General features: G+C 38.7%; 1 protein-coding gene across 6 annotated transcripts in view; it reads left to right on the forward strand.

Moving 5' to 3' along the window:
- JADE3 (jade family PHD finger 3) overlaps positions 1-23,206 on the forward strand; it is a 135,970-nt gene that overhangs the window by 91,045 nt on the left and 21,719 nt on the right. For 4 of the 6 annotated variants that reach the window (XM_059157504.1, XM_059157503.1, XM_059157505.1 and 1 more), the window contains exons 4-7: positions 1,105-1,262; positions 14,008-14,198; positions 17,167-17,378; positions 22,431-22,598. In XM_059157504.1, the coding sequence (XP_059013487.1) occupies positions 1,105-1,262; positions 14,008-14,198; positions 17,167-17,378; positions 22,431-22,598 (729 nt within the window). The remainder of the gene's footprint in view (positions 1-1,104; positions 1,263-14,007; positions 14,199-17,166; positions 17,379-22,430; positions 22,599-23,206) is intronic. The other 2 variants (XM_059157508.1, XM_059157507.1) reach the window with 1 other exon arrangement.

Here is a 23,206-nt window from a genome sequence, read left to right on the forward strand (position 1 = left end):
GAAAACCAGCAAGACACTACCTTAACCAAATGATCAAGTTTAACATCACCACTGGTAGGACATTGGCATTATATGTCCCTGATATAATGGAACGAGAAGGACACAGCATCATTTCTGTGGTATTCTTGCCAAAGATGAGCAACTTGAGTCCTAAGACATCAGACAAACCCAAACTGTAGGGATAGTCTCTAAAATACATGACCAGTTCTCTTCAAAAGTATCAAGGTCTTGAAAGACAAAAACTAAGAAACTGTCACAAATTGGACAATACTAAGGAAACATGACAGTTATTTGCAATATGGGATCCTGGACTGAATTCTGGAACAGAAGGATATTAACCAGAAAATTAGTAACATTTTTAATAAAGTCTGTAGATTAATTAATAGTATTGTAGCAATGCTGATTTTCTGGTTTAGGTCATTGTACTCTGGTTATGTGAGATGTTAACATTAGAAGAAACTATATGAAGGGTATATGGGAGCTCTGTACTATTTTTGTAACTTTTCCATATGTCTGATTTCTAAGTAGGGACACCTGGGTGGCTCAGTCAGTTAAGCATCCAACTCTTGGTTTCAGTGCAGGTATTGATCTCAGGGTCATGAGATACAGCCCCACATCCTAGCATGAACCCTGCTTAAGATTTTTTCTCTCTCTCTCCCTCCTCCAAAAAACCCCCATAATTCCTATTAAAATTTCAGGAAGAAAAAAAATTTAGATAGTAGAATAATTTTTAAGTAAATAAAAAATAAGGTGATGCCTAAATAAATAATTAGAAGTTATCAGAGGATACTTAAAAACTGCTTAACTTGAGAAAGTTAAGGTTTGTTTTATCAGACTTTTAGAGTAACCTGTACTATTGATTTAAATTCAAGGAGCTCTAGAAAATAATTCAAGAAGGATTTCTTTACTCTGTTAAATCCAGAACAAACTGGCTTTCCTGTCAGTACTTCAAACCCTTTCCAAATCGAAGCTGATCCGGCCATTTAGGAAGTTAGAGATCTCTCTTGGTGAAAAGTAGGTGAGGATAGTCTTTTTTAAAAGAACATTAAATGGTGTTAGTTTCATAGTAATGGTCTTTTCAAGATGTGTCCAATGTCTTCTCAGGTATTCCGAAAGGACCTCATCAGTGCCATGAAACTTCCAGATTCTCATCACATTAATCCAGACAGCTATTACCTCTTTGCGGATACATGGAAGGAAGAATGGGAAAAGGGAGTCCAGGTACCAGCCAGTCCAGACAGTGTTCCACAGCCTTCCCTCAGGTATTTGCATGCTTGTACCTTTGACTTAGGGAATGATTGCTCTTAACAGTTATCTGTGTGCTGAGTGGGGAGAGACTGCTTGGCTAATTATACATTCATAATACAAAGTCACATACGGTGTTCACCAATTCACTCAGACATGGTAGATGATACCAAGCGAGAGTAAGTCAGTAGTTAAAGTCAAGCTCATTTGTTTAGGGATAGAATATGTGCCCATTTACTATTTGAAGTCCAGTCTGAAACTGTGGTAAAGTTTTGGAGAGTAGGATTTCCAAGTCTGACTCAACAATCAGTAGCATGTACTAGTCTTTGAAGAGAAACAGAGCATTGATTACATAACCTTGTAATAATCCTGTTAATATTATAACCCCATGAGAAGCTGCTTCATTATAACAGCAGTCTCATAGTGATAGCATCTGTAAATAGAGGGCCAAAACATTTCGTTTGTAAAACGCATAAAACCCAAATGAGAGGGGATGACTAGAATATCAGATTGATTGTAAGTACACAACCTTCATTTACAAAAACTTGAGAAGAAAGCTTAAGTAGGGGAGAACTTGGGTTTGTGAAAAGGGGAGAGGACTTTTCTGCCAGAGGAAGTAGTAAGTTCAACTCCTCAAGAGTGATGACTGGTTTGGAAGCCATTTTTCTTTACTGGTCTTTGTGTTCCCGGTGCTTTGCACCAAGGCTGGCATGAAATAAAATGCTTGGTGGGGCGCCTGGGTGGCTCAGTGAGTTAAGCCTCTGCCTTTAGCTCAGGTCATGATCCCAGGTGTCCTGCTCAGCGGGAGCCTGCTTCTTCCTCTCCCTCTCCCCCTGCTTGTGTTCCTTCTCTCACTACCTCTCTGTCAAATAAATAAATAAAATCTTTAAAAAAGAAAAAGAAAAAAAACAGGAAAATGGAAGGTAGGGGGATTTCACTAAGTTCATCAGTCAAATCATGTTCCAGGTTTGTCCCATGACCAGCGTGGACTTTTATCAATGTGCAACTTGCTTTTTTTTTTAATATTTTAAAAATTGAGATATAATTGATACCGATTTTTTTTATCAAGATAGAATTCACGTACCATAAAATTAACCCTTTTAAACTGTATGGTGGTTTTTAGTATATTCACACTTATTCAGCTATCACCACTGTGTAAATCCAGAACATCTTCATTACCCCAGAAAGAAACCCCACATCTGTTAGCAGTTATTCCTCATTTTCCCCTTCCCTTGGCTCCTGGCAGTTACTGTATTAGTCTGCTAAGGCTGTCATAACAAAATACCACAGACTGGGTGGCTTAAAAAACTGAAATTTGGGGCACCTGGGTGGCTCAGTGGGTTAAAGCCTCTGTCTTCGGCTCAGGTCATGATCCCAATGTCCTGGGATCGAGCCCTGCATCGGGCCTCTGCTCAGTGTGGAGCCTGCTTCCTCCTTTCTCTCTACCTGCCTCTCTACCTACTTGTGATCTGTCTGTCAAGTAAATAAATAAAATCTTTTAAAAAAAAACCTGAAATTTATTTTCTCACAATCTGAAGACTTCTAGACTTCAGGGTCAAGTTCCCATTAGGGTTCAGAGAAGCCTCTCTTTCAGGCTTGTAGGCAGCTACCTTCTCACTGTGTTCTCACATCCTTTCTTCTGTGCACATAGGGAAAGAGAGAGACAGAGAGATGGAGATCTGGTATCTCTTCCTCCTCCTATAAAGTGACCAATCCTATCAGATTAGGTCCCCACTCTATAACCTGCCTTAACCTGTGTTATCTCTGTATAGGCCCCATCTTCAAATATAGTCACACTAGGAGTTAGGGCTTCAACATAAAAGTTTTGGGAGAACACAGTTCAGTCTCTAACAACCACTAATCTACTTTCTTTCTCTGTGGATTTGCCTATTCTGGACATTTTATATAAGTTGAATCGTACAATGTATGGGCACTGAGTCTAACTTCTTTTACGCAGCATAGTATTTTCAGGGTTTTCTATGCTGTAGTATATATCAGTATTTCATTAACTTTTTATGGCCAAATAATATTCCATTGTATGGATAAGACCACATTTTGTTAATCAGTTGATAGAAATTTGGGTTGTTTCCATGTTTGAGCTATTATGAATAATGCTGCTACAAACATTCTTGTACAAGTTTTTTAAAGTTTTTTGTTGTTGTTGTTTGAAAGAGAGAAAGCACAAGTAGGGTGAGGGACAGGGAGAAAAACAGACTCCCTTCTGAGCAGGGAGCCTGATGCGGGGCTTGATCCCAGGACTCCAGAATCATGGCCTGAGCTGAAGACAGCTACTTAACCAACTGAGCCACCCAGGTGCCCCTCTTGTACAAGTTTTTGAGTGGATTTATGTTTTCATTTCTCTTGGGCATATACCTAGGCGTAGATATACTGAGTCATATGGTAGCTGTATCTTTAACATTTTGAGGAACTGTCAAACTGTTTCCCAGAGTATCGGTATCATTTTACATTCCTACCAGCAATGTATGAGGGTTCCATTTCCTCCCTATCTTCACCAATGCTTCTTATTCTCTTTTTTATTATAGCCACCCTAGTGAATCCGAAGTATATCTACTGTAAGTTTAATTATCATTTGCCTGATGATTTTTTCACTGTAAGAGCAGCTTCATAGTGATAGCATCTGTAAATATTGATGTTTTATCAATCATCAAATATTTCACCAAATTTTGGTGAAATATTTCATATTTCATCAAATTTTGGTGAAATATTTCGTATTTCATCAAATAATGATGAAACTACAGAAATGTCGAGCATCTTTCATGTGCTTAGAAGCCATTTGTAAGCTCTTTTTGAAACAGAGCTTTTCTACTTTAATACAAAGAGTAATGTGACTTTCTTTCTCTTCCTATGAAACACTACTGTTCAAATAGCCAAAGTGAATCGTCTCAGTTTACTTCTTGATGTTCCATCACATTCACTTCGGAACAGATGTCCTCAGCTGCTGCAAATCTGACCTGTTGGTGAACAAGGCAACAACGTCCCCAGACCAGTTTTGGGATATCCCATTTTTTTGTAGTGCATCCATGTATACCCCCTATGTATATGTTTTCTTTGGAGAAATTATTCAGATCTTTCTTCCATTTTAAAAATTGGGCTATTTGTTTTTTATTGTTGAGTTCTCAAGTTTTTTTTTTTTTTTTTTTTTATAAACATATATTTTTTATAAACATATATTTTTATCCCCAGGTCTGTGAATCACCAGGTTTACACACTTCACAGCACTCACCAAATCACATACCCTCCCCAATGTCCATAATCCCACCCCCTTCTCCCCAACCCCCTCCCCCCGGCAACCCTCAGTTTGTTTTGTGAGATTAAGAGTCACTTATGGTTTGTCTCCCTCCCAATCCCAATTTATTGTTGAGTTCTAAAAGTTCCTTACGTATTCTGGATACAAGTCTCTTATCAGATACATGATTTACAAATATTTTCTCCTTTTGTGAATTGCCTTTTCACTTGCTTGGTGGTGTCCTTTGAAGAACGGAAGTTCTTAGTTTTGATGAAGTCCAATTTATCTATTTTTTTCTTTGGCTGCTTGTCCTTTCAGTGTCATATCTAAGGAATCACTGTCTAAACCAATATCTTGACTTTTACACCTGTTTTCTTCCAAGAATGTTATAATTTTATCTGTTACATTTGGGTCTTTGATCCATTTGAGTTAACTTTTTATGTGGTGTGAGGTGTTAGGGACAATGCCATTCTTTTGCATGAGGATATCCATGTGTCCCTGCTCATTTGTTGAACAACTCCTTTTTTTGAAAGTGATAGACACTAAACCCCAACCCCACCTACCTTGGTTCCATGAGTGCCTTGTAAGCCAGGCAGCTGTGGAAGAAAACATAATTCTTGAATCATTAAGAAATCTCAGTTTTATTTTTTTAAATCCTCTCTCTCACAAATCTACCAGGGTGACTTTTTAATAATATTTTCCTACTTTGAACTGAGATGTGGATTTCTCTACTTATACTTCACTCTGTCCAAATATGTTCCTTCTCCCCCCACACACATTGTATGACAGAATACTGCTTTTGTGTTGCTCTTTTATTGGCTAATTTTATAATTTTTTGTGTTAGTGTTTCTTTTTATATATCTTCATTGTTGTTATTTTCATAGATTATAAAACTCCTAGAAGTTAGGAAGGTACTTTGCAACAATTTGGTTATTTATATAACTGAGAGAATATTTAAACAGTTTTTGAAATTAGAAGATAGTAGGTTTATTCTCAAAAGCCACAAATAAAAGTGTTTTCTTCTGACATAACTGCCAAATCTAAACAAATGTAAATGTTTTATAAAGAGACCTTACAGTAACTGCTTTTAGATTTAAAACTAGTATCTTTAGTGGTCATGTGTTACTTTCATGTAAAGAAGAAATGTTAATAATTATTCAGTTGTAAAAATTCTGCCTTCCACTTTTTAAAAATCATAAATCAGTGTACATTAAGAGCATGATGACATTCCTTAATTCTAGGCTAAAGTTTTTGTTTGTTTGTTTGTTTGTTTTTAAAGATTTTATTTATTTATTTGACAGAGAGAGATCACAAGTAGGCAGAGAGACAGGCAGAGAGAGAGGAGGAAGCAGGCTCCCCGCTGAACAGAGAGCCCGATGCGGGGCTCGATCCCAGGACTCCGGGATCATGACCTGAGCTGAAGGCAGAGGCTTTAACCCACTGAGCCACCCAGGCACCCCTAGGCTAAAGTTTTAACAAAGACTCTTATAGCAGTTCACAATTGGATATAAACAATATCAGAATATAAAAACAAAAATCTTCTAATACATTGTTTGGGTTGGCTCTTCCATATTAGTTTCGGTAAAACTAAAACTGAATTGGTTAGTTACTTTCTTCTTTACTGGTAGAAATCTCACTTCTCTAGAGAAAATATTCTAAAACATAAATCTGTTAAAGAAATTTAAGACCAAGTCTAATGTAATACAATATAGTGGTCCCCCCCCAATTCCACAGGGGATATGTTCTAAGACCCTGAGTGGATGCTCAAAAACTATGGATAGTGCCAGCCTCTGTGTATACTATGTTTTTTCCTCCACATACACACCTAAGATAAAGTTTAATTTATAAACTTGGTACAGTGAAAGATTAACAATTATAACTACTAATAACATGCAACAATTTTAACAATATTAGTTATGTGAATGAGCTCTCTCAAAATATTTTACTGTACTGTACCCATCCTTCTCGTGATGATGTGGGATGATAAAATGCATCTGTGATGAGACAAAATAAGGTGAATGATATGGGGACACAGCTTTAGGCTGCTATTGACCAAGTATACGTCAGAAGGAGGGTCATCTGCCTCCAGTCTGGGGCTGACCACAGGTAAGTGAAACTACAGAAAGGGAAACCACAGACAAAGGGGGACTGCTGTAGTTATTTACGTTAAAATATACATGAAAATATTGGGAAATAACTTTCCAATATTGGGAAATTTGGGGAGATAACTCTTTATGAATCCTTCTTTGTATTAGACAAGATAGGCCATTTAGTATAACATCCCCCAAAGTCTCAGCATCTTAACCCGGTGAACGTTCTGTTTCTTGTACATATCTCCATCCATTGTGGGTTGGGATGTGAGTCACCTCTGCCCCATGTAGTCCTTCAGGGACTCAGGCTCTTTTTATGAGTAGGATCCTCTATTGGATAGGCCCATTTCCACTCCCTACTCCCCCCCCGCCCCCAATTCTAAATCCAGTCTGCAAGAAAAGACAAGACAGCATGGAGGGTTATAGAGGTAGATTTGTGGGGGGGACCGGGATTTGAAGTGGCTTATCCACCCATGTTCCATAAGCCAGAAGTCACTGAATTGGCCCACCTAACTGCAGAGTAAGGCTGGGGAATGCAGTCTTGCTGTGTGCCTAGATGGAAACAGTTTGGTGAACACATAGCATTTCTCTGCTACTCTTTGATAGAGGCGTTACAAACGCAAAGCTACATGAGCACAGGAGCCTTAGGAACCTTACTGATATTATTCACCACTGTAACCATGTAGTTGATGCTATCTATGATCTGCACTGCCCAGATTCGCATATGGTCTTGGGACCTTTCCACACGATCTCTCAGCAGGATAATCTGACTTCTTACATAGCAGCTCTGGGCTCCAAGATTGAGTATTCCGAGAGATAACAAGTAGAAGCTGCTAGTCTTAAGGCTGGGGCTCAGAAACTGACACATTTCTTGCATTATTTCCACCACATCACACTAGAGCAGTCACAGAGTTCCCAAACTGAAGAGGAGGGAAGTAGACAGAAGGATGATCGGAAGATTTGTGACCATTTTCAATCTATCACAATGGTAATATTTTAATGATTGTATTTCAGTTACTTGCCTAAAACCTACAGATGAATCAATCAGCTAGAGAAACTTAAATACTAATAAACCAAACACTTGCTTTTTATTTTTCAACTAATCTACAAGATTTTCAAAATGCTTCAGAATTTTATTTCCTAATGGAATTACAGAAGTAATTTTGGATGTATATAAATTAACTGACTTGATCCCTGGATGCTGTAACAACTGAAAAGAGGGGAAAGTGATACAGCAGAGTAAGGGAAGCAAATTCTTTCAGAATCTTTGTTACGGCTTTCAAGCTAGATTTTCCCCTTTGTTGCATTGTCCTTTGTCCAGTTGTCTTGTCTCTTCAGTGTAGTATAGTGTAGGGTGTGTGTGCGGCGACGGGAGTGGGGGGCGGTGGTGGCGGTGATTGAGGGGAGGATACAACAATCACAGAGCCAGCTTGCGCTGTAAGTTCGAGCTGTTTACGTAAGTCTGTTAACCACCACAAAGAACTTTTTGAAAACAAGTTCAACAAATAAAGATGGTATTAACTTCATTATGTGTTTGTAGGTAGACTATGGATAATTTTTTTACACTAGTCAATAATAAACGAGCTTCAGATGGTTTTTTGTTGTTGTTTTAGGTCTTTATTTGTGTTTTTAAATTAGTTTCTGTTGCTAAAGGTTCTAGTGGAAGGAAAACAGTGGTTCATGTTTGGTTGAAAGGGACCGTTCATAATTTGTATGACAGGCAAGTGGTTGATATATTTACTGTGTGTCTGTATATGTTTTTAACATTATAGGTGAAGTACTGATTTACTGTAAAACCAAAAATGAATTAGAATACAAAACATTAACTGCATAGTATATATACTTATACACACATATCTATGTATATAGAAATAAGTGGGAATATCCTATAACTTTCTTGTTTCACTTAACAATGTATTATCAATCATGAATGATACTGAAAGCAGGAATAATTGGATATTCAGACAGGCCCCTAGTTCTCCTTGGAATGTAAACATTGAACTAACTGGACTATGGAGAGCCACACTTTTTTCACTAAACTCCAGACTCAAATATGTAACCACCAATTCAGCATCCTCATTTGGATGTCCAGCAGACATCTTACTAGACTTCAGATATCCCAAATTGAACTATTTATCTTCCCAAACTAGTCCCACCTGTAGTCCCATGTTTAACTGATGGCAGATCCATTCTTCCTGCTGTAACTGTCTTTTCAGACTTTCAGGCCAAATTTCTTAGAGTCATCTTTGATTCTTCATTGCCTCATACCCCATATTCATTCTTTTTTTTTAATTTAAATTCAATTAGCCAACACACAGTACATCATTAGTCTTAAAGGAGATCTTCTTGGCCCTAATTTCAAAAGATACTCAGATTCCACATAGCAAGTCGAAGAAGGGCCTTGATGATAAATGGGAGCCCAAGCCTGCCTCCCACTCCACTGCTCCATTTCATCCTCATGCCTCCCTCATCTCCTGGCTCTCCTTGCCCCACTGTCCCCATAGCTCCTTTCTTGTTCTGTTCTGTGCTACAGCAGGCTTCCATTCTTGCTTTCAATTATGAGAGGCAGTAAGAAGCAAAATGTACAGAGCACTTGCATACACACATCTTACTGAAAGTTTAAAACAGCCCTTCGGTGGTTTTCCCATTTACTGCTGCCCCCAAACTTAGCAGCTTCAAGCGTCTATGTTATCATACTCATGGATTCTGAGGGGCAGAGTGGGGATGACTTGTCTTTGCTCTGTGGTATCTAGGACCTCATCCAGCAAGATTTTGAATTTGGGGGTGACTCTGGCTGGGGGCTAGAATCATTCCAAGGCTTATGCACTAACATGGCTGTCATCTGGGCTGGGATGGTATAGACTGTACGTGATTTAACCATATGTTTGGATTTCCTCGCAGCATAAAAATCTCAACACAGCAGACTTTTAGCAGGCCTCGGGCACATGCACATGTTCCAGCCAACAAACGAAAGCTGCATTCCCTTTTATGACCCAGCCTCACACTTCTCATAGCATCACTGCTGACCTGTACTGTTGGTGGAAACAGTCACAAGCCTTCCCTGATTCAAGAGGAGAAATAGTCTTTACCACTGGATGGGAGAGTAGCAGAGTGACATTGTAGAAGAGCATGTGAAATTTTGAAAATAGCAGCCATCACCGAGGTTATAATTGTCTTGTGTTTCATAAATGAGTAACAGAGTTTTGTAGAGAAGCAGTCAGCCCGAGTGGCAAGATTAACAAGGAGAAACTTGGGAAACTACTACTATTACAAGGGCTTCCTATTTAGGTTGCTTTTAAGATATTTATTTCAAGCCTTTAAAAAGTCTGTAATGATATGATATTTAGGCAATTTCTGTGCTGTTCACAAAGGATCCTAATCCACTCATTAGGAAATGCAGCATAGTCTCTACCTGCCAGATAATTAGATCAACCAAAGACACACTGCTGACTCAGGTGTGCATAAGATACAGGAGGAGGCCATATGTCAGGTTAGAGTGGTTACAGCTTCCTCTTGCTGCCTCCTCAGGGTCACAGTAATGTTTACATGGGCCACAAGTAACTGGCCTACTCAAGGAGCAGGTGGATAGGCCTTTTGTTCTGTGGAGCTAAGCAGGTGCAGTGATGGGTCCTTTTATCAAAGGTAGGTCACTCAGAAAGTTATGGCAATATTCATTTACATTCAAGCATCCAAATTTAAAACTGCGCTTACTTCATCCTAGTAAAGTTGCTCATACCTCTGGGCTTGTGAGCTTTTGTTGATTTGTTCACTTGGTCTGGCGACAATTCAAAGAATGTATACCTATGATATATTGGCAATTTCGGGATGATCCCGGAATTTCTTCCAGCTGTAGCAGTGTTAGGGATACTTGAAGATGTTAAAGCTGCATTTTTTTGTAAATGCCAAAGTAATAATTCTCATAGACCCTCCCTTCTGTCATTATAAATGTAAAACTTTCTCCTTGTGAGATTTGAATTAACTTACCTTTTACCCACTCATTTCCTTGCCTTTAGTATTACTGTTTCAGTCTATAATATTTTAGGACTGTCTAGGACTATCTAGGACTGTCCTAGATTCAGTCCTTAGATTCAATTCAATATGAAAAGATGAGTGACATAAAATCATTGCCATCATTATCATTATAAATTTGGGTTGGGGTATATTATACTCCACATATTATACTTCTGTGTGTATATACACACAGAAAAGTGGGGTGCCTAGATGGCTCAGTGGGTTAAGGTCTCTGCCTTTGGCTCGGGTCATGGTCTCAGGGTCCTGGGATCAAGCCCCACATCAAGCTCTCTGTTCAGCGGGGAGCCTGCTTCCCCCTCCCTCTCTGTCTCTGCCTGCCTCTCTGCCTACTTGTGATCTCTCGCTGTCAAATAAATAAATAAAATCTTAAAAGAAAGAAAAGTAAGCAAAGCATAACTGTATAACTCTGTGAATTTTCATGAGTTAAATACACTTGTTTAACTGCCACCCAGATCGAGAAATAGAACGTTACCCAACACCCAGGAGCCCTCCTGCTCATACCTAGTAACTGACCTCCCTCTCCGTAGGTGGCAGTTTTGCCAGCTTTTAACTTCATACTGAGATTAGATTGTTGTGTTCATCATTATGCTGGTGAGGTTTATCCATACTGTTGCATGTAATAGTTCATTGAGTTTCATCTCTGTGTCATATTCTATTGTGTAAATATACCACATTTTATTTATCAATTCTGATCTTCCCATTTTCAGCTAATACAGACATTTCTGATTTAAGATTTTATTTATTTATTTGTGAGAGAGAGAGAGACAGACCCAGCACAAGCAGAGGGAGAAGAAGGCTCCCTGCTGAGCAGGAAACCTGATGCGGGACTCGATCTCAGGACCCTAGGATCATGATCTGAGCCAAAGGCAGACACTTAGCTGACTGAGCCACCCAGGTGTCCTGACATTTTTTTAATTTTTTAGTCTACACATGTATACTCTTTTGTAAAGTATATTCTCCCAGATTGGGTTTACTAGGTCCTAGGTTATATGTATATTCAGCTATGGTATCCACTGCCAAGTAGTTTGCCAAAGTGGTTGGACCAATTCACATTTCCACCAGCAGTGTAGGAGAGGTTTATTTGCTCCACTTCCTTATAAACACTGAAGTTAATGTCAGTTTTTGGTCAGTCTTTCCCAGTTTAGCCATTCTGGTAGGTAATAGTAATTACGATTTTGATTTGCATTTCTGTGGTAACTAATGAGGTTGAAAACCTTTAAAAAGTTTTCTTACCATCTGGATAACCTTATTCAGGAAATGTCGATTCAGGTTTCTTGCCTACTACTTAATTGAATTGTCTGTCTTTTTCTAATAGATTTGTGAGTTTATTATGTATTGATGATAAACAGAAGTTTTAAAATCTCTTCCTTTATGGCTATTGGCCTTTATGTCTTCTTTAAAATATATTTGCCTTCAAGGCACCTGGCAGGCTCAGAGGAGCCTGATTTTTGATCCTTGGGGTCATGAGTTTGAACCCCACATTGAATATAGAGATTACTTAAACCTTAAAAAAAAAAAACTTTAAAATAAATAAATATATATATATATATATATATATATATATATATATATATCTGTATGTATACACACATATCATATATATGTGTGTGTGTGTATATATATAATATATATGCGTATCCGGAGGTCTCTTCCAGAAGCTTAATAGACATATTAGTTTAATTCAAGAACATTTATAGTCTACCTTGTTCCATAGAGGATTTGAGACAATTGATATGAATAGTTAGCAAAATATTCTTCCTTTTAGAACAAGATGAATCTTGAAAAAAAATTAGATATTCTATAATTACCTCATAGGCCATGCACCAAATAAACATAGCATATTTAATCTCATTGTCTTTGGAGAATTCATATGCATGTCTTGTCCTTTTCAGTTGGGTTCATTTCAGTTGGAAGCAGGCCTCTGTCAACAGTTCCCAAATTTCTAGCTTCAACTAATATTTTAGGGTTCTGGGTTTTTTACTCAAATACTTGTTGCCTTTGGCTTTAAAAACTCCATATGGTAGAAAAATTAAAATGTGCAAATGCATGTAGTTATTAACTTTTTTCAACATATATTATGTTGAATCATAACCTTTTGGAAGAATTCTTAGGAAGAAATACTTATTATATATTTACAAGGTGGACTATGCCATATATATGTGTGTATATATATATATATATATATATTCATATAAATACATTTATGTTTATGAATCCTTCTACATATATAGTGACTTGAGTAAAGAAACTAGTTCCAGAAGCCTTTCATAGAAACAATTTTCATTATTATATATATGTATATGTGTATGTATATATATTTATTTATTTCTCTTTTTTTAGAGGACCCACTCTATTCTTTTAAATTGCCAAGGAATAAGAATCCATATTTCCTCTTGTTTATATTTTCTGATGCTTTGTGGAGTACCTAAAACATTGACTATAAAATGAGTTATCGGTATGAGAAACTTTTGATTCTTCCCTTGCTTGGTTTCTTTGCCTTGGGATCCTAAGTGTCAGGAGGAAGGAGGAAAATACAAGTTTTCTCAGACTTGCTGGAGAAGTTGATGGAAGAACAGGAATTTTTCATCTTATCATGTTACCCTGGCTAGGACTTCTGGTTGCTATTGTGTATGGCTGGAAAATGCCTGGAGTTTGTATAAGTCTACAGCCTCTTGGCTTTACCTCATCTACACATATAGTGACAATAACAAGAAACATAACAACAATAACATTATTGAACATCTGTTTTTTACTATATGCTAAGCACTTTATGTATTTTGTACAATTGTAATAACCCTATAGGTTTGATATTATTTTATAATAATATATGACTATTGTCCTTACTTTTTAGCTAGGAAAACTGAACCTTATAGAAATGAAGTAGTTCCCCAAGATCACTATGTGAATGAGTGGCATAAAAAACAGGCTTGTGTGAGTCTATAGCCTATACTCTTTACCACCATCCAGTATTGCTCCATGGCAGAAACTCACGGGTTTAGCCAAAGTATATCTTTGGTATAGAATCTGGCCATGGCTTTGTGCTGGTACCATCTCTTCCTCAGTTTCCCCTTCTAACCAAATGTGGTGGCTATTGCACCAAGAACACACAGTGCAACATTTTATTAGAATGAATGGTAGTAAGGACCCAGCAGCAATGAGGGTGAATGAAACATTACATTAGCAGTGGACTATTCACAGCAGATGAAAAAACTGAATTTGTAGAACCATTTACTTTCCAGAAAGGGATCTGCCATACCTCTCAGTTGGCAGAGCAGCGACCTCCCCCCAACCGTGGAGGAAAAGGAGAGCATTCAGCTCCACTGTGTCCCACCCAGTCAGTGCCTAGAATCTGTCATTTGTTGACTTATCAGTATCTTTCTTTCACTTTTCTAGGGTTGTAGCCGAGAAGGTAAAGGACGTTCTGTATATGCGACCCCGGAAGTACATCCACTGCTCCAGCTCGGAAACCACAGAACCTGGATACATCAACATCATGGAACTGGCAGCATCTGTGTGTCGCTATGACCTAGACGACATGGACATCTTCTGGCTTCAGGAGCTCAATGAAGATCTCGCAGAAATGGGTGAGTTGTTTTCCCACAAGTAAGTTGTTCCTTGACTTGCCTCGTGATTTTTTTTTAAGGTGTCGGGACCATTTAACTTGCTTTCATCCTGTGGCCTCTTTTCTTTTCTGGCCTTTTTGTTTATTTTTCTCATTGATCTTACCTTAATGAGGCATTTCTTGAAATTCATAAGTATATTGAAATAGAGCAGTAACATTTAAATCTAACCTTTTCTTTCCTTGTCCATGGTGAATAGCACAGATCAAGGGTGGTATGTAGGTTTCATAAGATTGTTTTCCAGTTCCAATTGTGAGAGTGGTCATGGCTGATTGGACTGCTGGTTAAGGAGGATTCTGAAGCTGGTTCCTGGCTCAGCCCCCAAAAAACACTCTGATCAGTGGGCAGGGCCAGGGGCAGCAGCACCTCTGCCATCTCTGCCAGCTGGAGAGAAGCTCTAACTTCAGTAGGAGGCAGCAGCATGCACCTGACAGGTCACTGTGACCAGCATGCCTTCGTGCGAGACTTCTAATTTTCCTGCCGGAAGAATGTCAGGCTTAGGGCAAAACATCCCCAGAGCAGTTCTTAGCTGCCTCACTACCTTTAGTAAGTTCTGAAGTTGTCATGCAGTTCTCAAAGATTTAAATTAAGCAGAGGCAAGCAAACAAAAAAATCCTGAAAGTAAACATAATAACAGTTGTAAAGTAAGTGTATGCCCTACAGCACCATACCGGTGCACGCTGGGAAATGCTAGGCTGAAAGAAAATGCATTTTATTCTTACACATCACTCTTTGACAGAACTTCGATCTGAGCAGTGGTTGGACCTATGGAACTGTGGGTGGTTTTTAAGTCTCCATATGAGATTTGCAGAAGCACACAATTGATTTCCTTTATGTTTGAATCACATTTGTACATTGTTAGTACAGGGATCGGTGGTTTTACTTTTCTTCCCTCCCTCCCTTTTTTTTTTTCCTTTCTTTCTTTTGAGGTTGGCATCTGAATGCCTATGGATAAGAACATAAAATTGTATTAAATCCAGTTTAATGTGATTGTGGTAATTATACTAGTGGTACTAGTATAACCAGTACTTATTTTTTTTAAAACTTACTGTTTTATATCTTCTCTTACTCTGCCTTCTAAGAGGAGAGAAGAGATGTCAGCTTAGGGTACAAACCACAAAGGAAGGGAATAAAAGACTGACAGAGGAGGGAAATCAGAGTATGAGAGCAGAGTCCAGTGGATTGATGGTTCAGTGTGCCATTGTGTTTGTGAACCGTATGGTGTCTGTGTGCGTTATGATCATTACAGGGCCGCCTTCAATGCGACACCACCTTACGGTGAGGTCCCTTTGGTATTTTGTAGTTAATCCTCTCTGAAGGATTTTTTGTAATCAGCTTTTTTTATTTTATAATAGTTATAGATTTACAGAAAAGTGTACATTTAATACAGTTGCCATATGCCCCTCACAGTTTCAGTTTCCCCTAATGTTAATAACATCTCACTTGACCGTAGTACTTGACCGTTTCCTATTCCGGGATGCCATCCAGGACACCACACTGCATTTAGGCTTAGAAGAGTTTAAAAAGAGGATTGCTTTACTTCAAGTTTTACTCTTTAGAGTAAATGATATTATAGTAAGGCTTCTAAGAGCTTAAGATAAACTTCTAAAAACAACATTAAATTAAGCCCCTTTTTTGGTTCAGATTAAGGGATTTAAAAAATTGAGTGCTTACTACATACTGGTCACTAAACTAAGCAGTGCACAAATATTACCTCATCTCATCCTCACAAGAAATCAGGGAGTTTGTATTATGGTCCTTATTTTATAGATAATGAAACTAAGCCCTAAAGAGGATAAATAACTTGTCAAGGTTTATATAACCAATATGGAGTCAAGTTGGAATTTGAATCTAATTGCTCTAACCAAACGCTGTCCTCTTCCACTCCAGAAAAAAAAGTGTGTAATTTGTCTTGGCTGGAAAAATGAAACATACTACCTGGGTAGTTTTTGCTTTCATAACTATATACAACACTAAAACGGTAGTTTATATGGAATTCCAGAATTTCTTCATGTATCTTATGTAACAAATGAAGTAGAATATTTGGGTGAATTTGTTTTGGATCATTTTGAGAATTATTCCTGAGTTTACAAGCTGTTAAATACACACACACACACACACACACACACACACGTGTGTGTGTGTATATTCTCACAGAATCATTAAAAAAATATGTTTAGTTGTTGCCTGTATCCACCATATAAATCTTTTAGTTGGGTTTATTAAGTTTGTAAGACTAAGAAAAATTAAAAGTATAGAAGGAAAGGGAATCAAGAGGCAAAAAAGGTAATTTCAGAATTTGCAGTTAGACTTTTGTGGATGCTAATAGATTTCTCTTATATACAGTTCCATTGGAAAATATTATTGGATATTTTTAGAAGTCATATTTAAAAAACAAAACATTTCATATGTACAATGACATACACAATACCTAGAATTTTCTTTTATGACTTAATACCTTTTTGTATAAAAATTTCCTCATATATTCATTAGATGTGCTCATTGGAACTATTATGCTAAGAATGAATCACTATTTATGTCCAGATAGTTACGTGATCTTAATTATTTTATTCTATAAATTAAAGTGTTCAAAATTATAAAGCTGTGAAAGTTCACCCTTAGTGGGAATAAGAGAAAACAGAGATGTAGGAGGGGGACTGATTGGGATGTAGACAGAAAATTGAAAGGGTAATACATCTTACATGAAATGTGGTAAAATGTACTTCTCCTTTCATGTGTCAGACACTAATACGTGATAAGTAAATATTAGACTAGCTTTAGTAAAAGATTCTTGGAAATTCACTTGTTTTAGATCAGAGAAGAGATGGTTTTATCTTTTAGAATCCCTCCATCCCTGCAATGGGCTCATAGTAGGTGATTTGGGATTAACAGCTAACTGACGGGTTCATTGATTGTTTGTATTTCCGTGCAGGTTGTGGGCCAGTTGATGAGAATCTTATGGAAAAGACAGTAGAAGTCCTGGAACGCCATTGCCATGAAAATATGAACCATGCTATTGAGACAGAGGAAGGGCTAGGCATAGAATATGATGAAGATGTGATCTGTGATGTGTGCCGGTCTCCAGACAGTGAAGAAGGGAATGATATGGTGTTCTGTGATAAGTGTAACATCTGTGTGCATCAGGTTAGTGAGAGTGGAAACCACCACCTCCCCACGGTCAGCCTTTCTGAAGCTCAGTGATGGTCTCCAGCACCCATATCTGGGTAGCAATTTGCATTTAATAAGGGTGAAAATAAAGATTTAGCCTGACTGTTCTTCAGTAATCCCTTTAGAAACAATACTAATGATCCCCAAGGTGACTTACTTTACTAACTTTAACTCAGAAGCTAAACCCAGATCTTTATTATATCCCTTCATACCTATGCCATTGAGTTTGCCTTGTTCAAGACTTTCATCATCCCCTGGGGAGTCTCTTTGTTGCCTGCCTGGGAGTCTCTCCTTTGCCTTGGAATCCCTGTTACATCATCAGGTTATACTCCTGGTTCCTAACCTTGGTGAGATCATACTTCCTCCAGGTAGAAATCCAGACTTTGTCTCAGCCCTTTTCAGTCCTACTCATATATAACTCCGAGGAAGTAGAGTCCACTATGCTTTTAAAGATCATATAATTTTAGGGCTGTAAAAGACCATCCCACTCCTCAGTTCTACAGATAAAACCAGAAAAGATGAAATGTCTTTACCCAAGTGCTTACAGCTAGTTCTTTGTCATCCTTTCCACCATAGTGCCTTTTTAATTGATGATGATAATGATTTCAGCGTTCTTTTGAGCTCTTTTCTTCCCCTCATACGCCCTATGCTCCAGCAAAATAAGTTTACTTAAGGGGGAAGTGATGACTATTCCTGACACTGTCCTGTCTCTGTGTTTTGGCCACACTCCAATTTAAAATGTTTTCTTCCACCTTCAGCTATAAAAAAATCTACAGGACTTCTAGGATTTGATTTAAATCTTTTCTTGAACTCCCCTAAATAATTTTTCACTCTCCTGAACCTGTTTTGTGTTTCATTTATCATATTAATTTATCTAGCAAATAGGTATGCAACACCATCTACCATCCCATGTGCCAGGACTATGCCACATGCTGAAGACACAGTCAGTGACGAAGAGGCAGACATGATCTTTGCCCTCGGGGTCATCAGAACCTGGCATAGGGGCTACAAGGATACTGCTCAGTTAGCACAGTATGCTGGGTGTTTTCGTAGCTAGAAGTCCATGCTGCTGTGAAAGCACATGGGATGGATGGGGATCAGGGACAACTACTAAGTGGCATCCAAGCTGAATCTAAATGCCACAAAGAGCAGCAGGTATGTTCAGGCAGAGAAGAGAACAATTCAGACAGGTAGTGAGAGTGGGCACAGTGTATCAGAGGGAACTCTGGAGCTCTTCAGAGCTGCAGAAGGGAGTGGGGTAGAGTAGAGGAGGGTGGACAGTGAGGGTAGAGAGGGACACAGGAGCCACAGGTGATGGGCCTTCACTGACAGACTAAGGAACTTTGGCTTTGTCCTGTCAACCCTGAAGGCTGTGAGTTGTATCTTAGAAAGATCATTCTGCCCACAAAATGACTAAAATGATTAGGTAACGCAGTGGAGCACCGGGCTGGCTCAGTCAGTGGTGCACGTGACTCTTGATCTTGGGGTCATGAATTTGAGCCCCGTGTTGGACCTAGAGTTTACTTAAAATAAAATTTTTTTAATAAACAAAATGATTAGGTAACACAGGAAATTGAAAAAAAAAAAAAAAACCAGGGCTTACAACTTTATTCAAATTACCTGGGCCACCTAACCTAAACCTCTGTATTAAAAGGTACTCAAAATTATTCCGTAACCAATTAGATCTTCTTCATTTTTCTTGTTTCCTTTAAAAAAGAATGAACTTCAAATTTTTCTCTTCACTCTATCAGTTATTGGCGTTTATGTCACATCTTTAGCAAGACAGGAAATTTTGTGTTAGTATGAACTTAAATATTTGATAATATGGGTCCACAGTCCTTCCTCTACAATTCCAAAAATTTCAGAAGCTCTGAAAACTGCAAGATTTTGTTTAAGTCTGGCACCAAAACTGATTATGGGCAATACTAGAACTCACCCAATACGAGGCTCTTTATAGTCTTAATACCATTTTGTATAAATGCTTATGTAGTTTGCTAGAGAAATGTAATGTATTTGATAATATGGTACTGTCCTTGGTCCCATTGAGTTTTAGGTAATATACCACGTATGTATTCACTACTTTCCTAAGATCTGAGCAATTCTGAATTTCCTTATGTTTCTCACCTAGGGTTTTCAGATAAATAATTGTAGCCTTGAAGGGAAAATAGTACAAAGGTCGTCTGTATATATTTTCAGCAGCTGTTCTTAACAGTTGGGACCAAATATTAAGGAATTATTTTTCAGATTCCTTGACTAAAAAAATGAAATGTAGCTTAATAATTCTCCTCAAAGAGTATTTGTTTTGAAAACATATCCAGTAATAACTATAAATGACGTGCTTTCCTCACGTAGAAAGTGATGACAATAACACCTGACCAGGCCTTGCAGAATGTAAGCTGGTATGTATTATGGCTGAATGTTGGTACCACATAAAGTTTCATATAAAAGAGATTCTTCCAAAGGGAGTACATTCACTTGACTTCTAACGCCATACTTAGGTTAGAGCTCCCTCTGTTGACTGAAAAGTGACTTAAAAATGATTTTGAGGATTTGGTTTACTTCTTAACAGAATCAGGAACATACTGACATCTGTATTTATTAAACATAACTTTTCTTCCTTACTGCCACCACATTATGTCAAATGTTTGTTCCTCTGTGACTATAACACATTTGTTTCAGTACTTTAGAAGAGAGGTTTACATCGTTAGACTTAAGATTTTAACATTAAAAATGCAAAAATTGGGAGCCTTCCAAATCCCTTTGTAGGTTACATTTTTGATTCTTAGCCCAGGTATTGAACACTCAAAGAGGCCTAAATTAATTTGTCTGAAGGTACATACTCATAGTTTTTTGTATCTGTCATATATGTTTGGCACTGAGTTTATTAACCCCCTGGAATTGTATATAAAACATATGTCTGTGCATTTGTGGAATTTTCTCAAGAGTCCACAGCCTTCATCATGTTGTGGTCGAGAAGAAATTGAGAACCACTGCTATGAATTACTAGCTTCTATGAGCCTATGACCATGAATAAGTCCACACAAGGGCTCAGTAGATTATTTTCTGCCCCATGGAAGGGCCAGGAGATAAAGGGTATTCCTAGAGCCACTTTTTTTTTCTTCTGGTCTGAAAGAAGTTCTGTTTTAGGAGGAAGCTTGCTTTCATTTCCTAGCAAACTTTCTGGACCTCAGAGAAAGAAAACTTTGGAGGTTAGGAACCTTACAGAATGATGCCCTACTGTTGTAAGAGCAGCCTGGTTGGAGTTTAGCTTCAGTTCTTGACCTAAATTAATCTGTTCTACCAAACCGCCTATTTGATCTCAGCATAGAAAGTATTCCGGATAAACTGATGGTAAATGACCTGCCCCCAGTGACCTTACAGTCTCACTGAGGAGATGAAACGTAACCGCTAAAGTCGAGAAGAGTACATGTTGCCAACCACGTACCTGGTGAGGGGGAAGCCATGCTGAGTAGAGGGCAGGGGTCAAGAAGTGGAGTGGACACATATGGCTCTGTGAGCTGAGAAGTGCGGTGAGAAGCGTCAGGCTTTAGATCAGAAGCCAGCAGACTTTTTCTTTGAAGGGCCAGATAGTAAATATTTTAGACTCTGAGAGCCACGTACAGTCTCTGTTACATACTCTTTTTTTTAAACATCACTCTAAAAATATGAAAGCCATTCTTAGCTTGTTAGCCTTCCAAAACAGGCCTCAAGCAGTAGTTTGCCAGCCTATGGTTTAGACAAGGGTGAGGGTGAGAACAGAAGGAGTTTCTGGAGGGTTTGTTGCTGTGCAATAGAATAAAATCTTTGTTTTAGTAAGAAGAACATGGCAGCCAAATAAAAGGAGGATTGAAGGTGTGAAAGGGGCAGAAGAGAATTTAGGAATAAATCAATCCAGGCATAACACGATAAGGACTTGGATGGATAGAGCAGGTGTGGTGGGGATGGAGAGGAAGGTCAGAGCCCAAGGGCCACTCTTTTGGGAGGGCTAGCATGCCTCAGGGGTGGTAGACAAAAGGAAGTAGATAATGTGAGTACAGGAATTTTGGATCTGGAAGCTGGGAAGCCTGGTGGTGATTTGGGTAGTTTGGAAAAGGCGCCAGTTCAGGGGTAACATGATAGTAACTGTTGGAACATGAATCCAAGCTGTGGCTGAACCTCCTGGCGTAGGCACAGATTTTGAAAGTGCCTTGATGAATTAGTCAGTGGTGGAAAGTATATTAGGCGACATGGGGAGCCAGGTAGTCCCCAGGTTTAGTCCATAATGATGAGAGTAGAACAGTAAGGAGGAGAAAGTTGGGCGAGATTGGAGGTAGTGAAAAGGAAGTCTAGAATGTTTCCCAAACTAATCTCCCTTCCCCCAGTAATTCATTTAGTTGTCCAACTTCATTCCATAAAGGATCTGAAGCAGCTTCCAGAACTCATTATGGAGTATTGTGATTAGTCTAATATTCTATTTAATTCAGGATTCATTTACAAGTCCCTTTTTCTTCAGCCCAAGCAAGTAATTGCTGTGATTTGCTGAATGCTTTTTATGCACCAGGCTCTGTTAGGCTCTTTAAACGTTAGCTCATTTGCTGCTCAGAAGTTTCCTTCTGTTTCCTTCTTAACACTTTTTTCTTGATTACAACAGTGCATGACTTGTAGAAGTTATTCAGTAAGTATATGACTGACAAAATATAATATATAATCATTGAAGAAACTTTAGAAAACAGAGGCAAAAAAGAAAGAATGTAATCCCCAAACTCAGTTAACAGTTGGGCCAGCCTTTGTATATATTTCCTTCTAGTCTGATTCTTTTGTCCTTAAAAAGTCAGTTTTCATAAACAGACATGCTGATCTTAGAACAGATGCCACCTTTTTTATTTTTTGAGTGTTTTAAAATTATAAAATCCTAGATGGGAGTTTGTTGGGCCTTATTTGCCTCTTTCTCCTAAAAGCAGAGCGTACTCTGTCACTGTGTACCAGAGCAGACATCAGTCTTGGTGAGAAGATGCTAACCATGCTTCCCCCTCCTCCTCATGCCTCCAGGCCTGCTACGGCATCCTCAAGGTCCCAGAAGGCAGCTGGCTGTGTCGTTCCTGCGTCCTGGGCATTCATCCGCAATGTCTGTTATGTCCAAAGAAAGGTGGGGCCATGAAAACTACCAGGACAGGGACTAAATGGGCTCATGTCAGCTGTGCCCTGTGGATTCCAGAGGTAAGAACTCATCCAGGCCTGTGAGCCCATTTGCTCCAAGGGGGCCCCTGTTTCTCCCCAGCATTCAGACCTGCTGGGGCTCCATGGAGATGCTTCGTGCCTGCCCATGTTTCTGAGGTGATAGTGCTTTCACTTGAGCTCCCTCACATTCTTCTCAGATGCAAGTGAGCAGGTAAGCCCGTGCCAATTAACATATAGGTGCGGAGACCAATGCTACTGGATAAATTCGTATGAGAAGAGAGGCACGAAAGACCAGGATGTGAGCAGATTTTTTTCAAGGTGAAACTTAACCTTCTTTTTTTTAAGATTTTATTTATTCATTTGAGAGAGGGAGGAGCAGAGGCAGAGGGAGAAGCAGGCTCCGCACTGTGCCAGGAGCTCGATGCAGGACTTGATTCCAGGAGCCTGGGATCATGACCTGAGCTAAAGGCAGATGCTTAACTGACTGAGCCACCTAGGTGCCCAAGGCGAAACTTACCTTAAAATACCAAATATAGAGTGTCTGGTTTCATGAATTTTTACACCTATCTGTAACCACAACCCAGACCAAGACTTGGAACACCCCAAAAGTAGACACAGAACAACCCAAAAGGTTCCCTCATACCCAC

This window comes from Mustela lutreola, chromosome X (genome assembly GCF_030435805.1).
Source record: "Mustela lutreola isolate mMusLut2 chromosome X, mMusLut2.pri, whole genome shotgun sequence".
NCBI classification, from domain to species: Eukaryota; Metazoa; Chordata; class Mammalia; order Carnivora; family Mustelidae; genus Mustela; species Mustela lutreola.